The sequence below is a fragment of the Gekko japonicus genome, unplaced genomic scaffold (assembly GCF_001447785.1).
Source record: "Gekko japonicus isolate JY-2015 unplaced genomic scaffold, Gekko_japonicus_V1.1 scaffold2078, whole genome shotgun sequence".
NCBI classification, from domain to species: Eukaryota; Metazoa; Chordata; class Lepidosauria; order Squamata; family Gekkonidae; genus Gekko; species Gekko japonicus.
In genome coordinates this window covers 4,061-8,185 of record NW_015176038.1, presented here as the reverse complement: position 1 = coordinate 8,185, position 4,125 = coordinate 4,061, and the positions used below count along the sequence as shown (strand labels likewise).

At 47.2% G+C, this 4,125-nt stretch overlaps 1 protein-coding gene across 1 annotated transcript in view; it reads right to left on the bottom strand.

Moving 5' to 3' along the window:
- Window positions 1–4,125, bottom strand: part of ATP5G3 (ATP synthase, H+ transporting, mitochondrial Fo complex subunit C3 (subunit 9)) — a 7,203-nt gene that overhangs the window by 1,281 nt on the left and 1,797 nt on the right. Inside the window, exons 3-4 of the mRNA XM_015426644.1 lie at window positions 3,541–3,618; window positions 1,487–1,683 (exon numbers count right to left, since the gene is read on the bottom strand). Coding sequence (XP_015282130.1) covers window positions 1,487–1,683; window positions 3,541–3,618 — 275 coding nt within the window. The remainder of the gene's footprint in view (window positions 1–1,486; window positions 1,684–3,540; window positions 3,619–4,125) is intronic.

Genomic DNA, 4,125 nt, shown 5'->3' with positions numbered 1-4,125 from the left:
CACAGGAGCGAAGTTCCGGCGGGCTTCAGAGTTGGCCATGCCCACCACAGCCAAAACCTCTGCGTGCGTGGCTACAGAGGGAAGGCCTGGAGAGTGACCCCCCCGGCGACTCCAAGGCGGGTGGGCTGGGTGGGCCTGGAAGGATTGGGGAGGCATTTAAATGCCTCCCTGTGCCTCCCCCCAGCTTGTCCAAGGGCCAGCTTGCCCGGGCTCCCCGCAGCCGCAGGGCGCCCGGGTAAGCCAAGGGAAGGCATGTGGCCTAATATGCTAATGAGCTGCACTGTCAGGGATGTGGCCTGATATGCTAATGAGTTTCTGCTGTTGGATGTGGCCTGATTATGCTAATGAGTTCCTGCTGGGCTTTTCCTGCAAAAAAAGCCCTGCTCACAAGACCCCACCAGTTTAGAGGGAGCATTGCCTATGACCCATTTTTCTAAAACAGACTGTGTTAAAGAGTCCTCCCAGTACTAGGTACAACAACCATACTTGGATCCAGTTTTGTAACTGAAGCCTCAAGAGTTAAATCTATTAAGCTTTCTAGACTTTTTCTTCTATATGAACACTAATAAAATGTAGTAAATATGTTACACCCACCAATTATTCCTGTTTGCAAAAGCATGGAGAACCTTCTCAAACAGAGGTTTTCCTTCACTATGTAAGGGAAAGCCTCAAAGTCTGAAAAGACTCTCCATATAAGACTGGAAGAGTTTATGTTGTAAAGACTCTGCAGGGCAGAGTAAAAAATCTTAAATTCTTTATTGCCTTCATTTATACCTCCTTTCCCCCCAATGGAAACCCAAAGCAGCTTACATCGTTCAGTACTGCCAATGGGTTGGGATCCAATCTGCTGTTCTGCTTGGTGAAAAGAGGCGGGAGACCTTTTGACCATTGTAAAGGCTAAGGTGGGGTTCATAGGACCAGGATGGACAAAAGCCAAGTGGGCAGGGGGCTGTAATAAAAAGGGTGATTGGGGGATACTGAGCAAAAACTGGATGGCTCCAAGCCTGTATCTCGATCTTAATACATGCAACAGGCTACTATAATTTACATAACGCAAGACCCAAGGTTTAGATACCCGTCTAGGATTTACAGTGCAATCCCAAGAGCACTTTCCTAGGTATAAGCCCCAGAGAATAAAACAGGATGTCCTTCTATGAAGACCTGTTTAAGATTTACCAAGCTTAATGGAGCAGAATAAGGGAATCGTCCCCAGGTAAGCAATACCTGCATTCTTCCATACCATCCCAAAGCACCAATTTCCATAACTGCTGACACATCAGAGACAAACACATGGAACTGCAATAGCCCTGCATACTCATTTCAGCTTTCTCTACACAAAACCAGCAGGGGCAGCGGTTATGAAGTAATAGAGGATTACAGGTCCACTGGCGTCACCAACAATCCAGTTCTTGAATACCTAGCATATTAAACGGCAACATTCATTTCTCCAAATAGTACATACAGTTAGAAGTCAAGGATGGGTTACCTGGCATAGCCTATGATTAGACTCCCAAAGACTGTTCCAATACCAGCACCAGAACCGGCCACTCCTACTGTGGCAGCACCAGCACCAATAAATTTGGCAGCCGTGTCTATGTCCCTGCTGACTGCACTAGTTTGAAACTTCCTTAGTGCTAACTGGGTGCTGGTATCCTGAGGTCCAGTAAGAAAAGTCGTGTTGCCCTTCAAAAGGAGAGAAAAAATTAAGGTTAGAGTCCACAGTTCCTGGAAGGCTACACGGTTGTATTACGGAAGTCACAGGCATTCTACGAGAAAGAAGACATCTCAGTTTGTCAATAACTAAAGTACTCAGGCAGATCATAAGGGGGGGGGAGGGTTGCATCAGTGCTTAGTTCTCGTGATCCTTTGGCCATCTTCTGGGCATAGAGCAGGGGTCACTGGGGGTGTGTGGTGGGAGGCATTTGTGAATTTCCTGCATTGTGCAGGGAGTTGGACCAATGTTCCCTCCAAGCTGTGGAGTCTTGTGAGCAAAAATTCTACTTTGTGAGCTATCGACGTTAAAGTTGTGAGCGAGCGATTTCGCTCCTGCATGAATTAGCTTGCTCTGGAGCCATCCTTCCTGAGCTAAGACAAACAATGTGTGAGCCGGAGGCTATTAAATTGTGAGCTAGCTCACACTAACTCAGCTTAGAGGGAACACTGAGTTGGACTAGATGACCCTGGAGGTCCCTTCCAACTCTATGATTCTATGACTTGAACTCCTTCCCATCCCATTCCCCCCCCTAAAACTGTCCAAAAGCAAGTTAAGTCCACAAACAGGAAGTATATGTCAATCACCATAATAACTTCACAACTTTTTTCAGCTGCAGATCATCCTAGGTGTCTAGGAGCTTCCAAGAGAAAGCTACCTGCTCCATGATGGTCTTCACATCTTTCTGGAGCAGGGGTCATTCCATAGAAAAAGAGGTGCAGGAGCTCATTAGCATAACTTATTAGCATATACCACACCCCTTAAAAGGTAAAGGTTCCCTTGCTCGAAAGCCAGTCAAATCCGACTCTAGGGTTGCGGTGCTCATCTCCGTTTCAAAGCCGAAGAGCCAGCGCTGTCCGAAGACATTTCCGTGGTCATGTGGCCGGCATGACTAAACACCAAGGCGCACGGAACGCTGTTACCTTCCCACCGAAGTGGTACCTATTTATCTACTTGCAATTTCTTGCTTTCGAACTGCTAGGTTGGCAGGAGCTGGAACTAGAGACAGGAGCTCACCCTGTCTTGCGGCACCCGGGTCTTGAACCGCTGAACTACTGACCTTCCACAGCCTGCAGTTCAGCGTCTTAACCACTTGAGCCACCGCAGCTCCCACCACACCCCTTACATCACCGGAAATGTGTCAGAAGGCAACACCCACCACTCAGGCTCCACTGGACTGTTTTGGATTGCTAGCTATTGGGGGGGGGGACGTGCAGATCTGCCTTCACAGAGGAGGGAGAACTTGTACCTGAAGGCGGGCCGGGGGTGGGTGGGTTCTGCAACTTACCTGGCTGCTTCTTGCTCCTCGTGGTCTGAGGGCTGCTGGGAGCAGGGGGCGGGGCTTGTTGCATGTGCCTGCCCCCGGGGCTCCTTACTGCGGAGCTCTGCTCTTGTGCGCTCCCGCAGGAAATGACCCCTGTTCTGGAGCATTTTCAATCGGAAAACTGTAATTCTCTAGTTTTCAGGAGACTTTTAGAAACAGCTTTCCATCTAAGTGGCCTGGAGACATATATGAATTTAGAGCTTTGTCCCATGGCAATGAAACACTACCTAGGAATCAGACATAAGTAGGTCCAAGTCCCTTGGATGAAAGCTAGATTAATATAACCAAGTTGGTTGATCATCAGTTACAAGTCTACATTTAACATTATTTTAGGCACTGCAATAATAAGTGAAATATGTACAGTTAAGGTCCCTCCAAAATTTGCTTTTTAGCATGAGTCCTTGACCAGAGCTAGAGTTTAATATTTTGTTGTGTAACTAGGACAAGAACACACAAGCTCACCAGACAGTTTAAAGATTGGAAGACACAGAATTGTTTAAGGTACCTCGCCAGTCCTGATTTCCGGCCTAGACAACACCGAGGCAGAAATTGGTCTGTACAGGATTCTTGACCCCGCACGCATCTGAAGGAGGGAAAGCATACCAAGATATGACCACAGTTCATACAGTTTTCCAAGAACAGTGATATACTCTACAGAGTCACAGGGCAGTAATTCCACCCACAGACTACAGTCCTTGGTCCTCAAAACCTATCATAGTGTACAAGACCTGGGGGCTTGCTAAGAGGTCATTTTCACCTCTAGACAGCTTAACTACACAAGACACTGTAAATGCCAGCCTCAGTCATTAAGACCATCTGTCCCTGAAGTCTGACATTCACTGTTGGCAACTAGGGGTTGACAAGAACACTGGTCTTCTATAGGTCAGCTCTAACTGCTTATTCCCCAGGAAGTAAAAGGTACACTGTTTATAGGCATATTGTGCTTTTTTGGGGGGGGCACCCAAGCATGCTTGAAAAAAAATTACAGTACTCTCTGTACAGTAGTTTCCCATAAGTACAGTAGTTTCCCATAAGCCGCCCTGAGCCCGCTTGCAGGGAGGGCGGGATATAAATTTGATAAATAAATAAA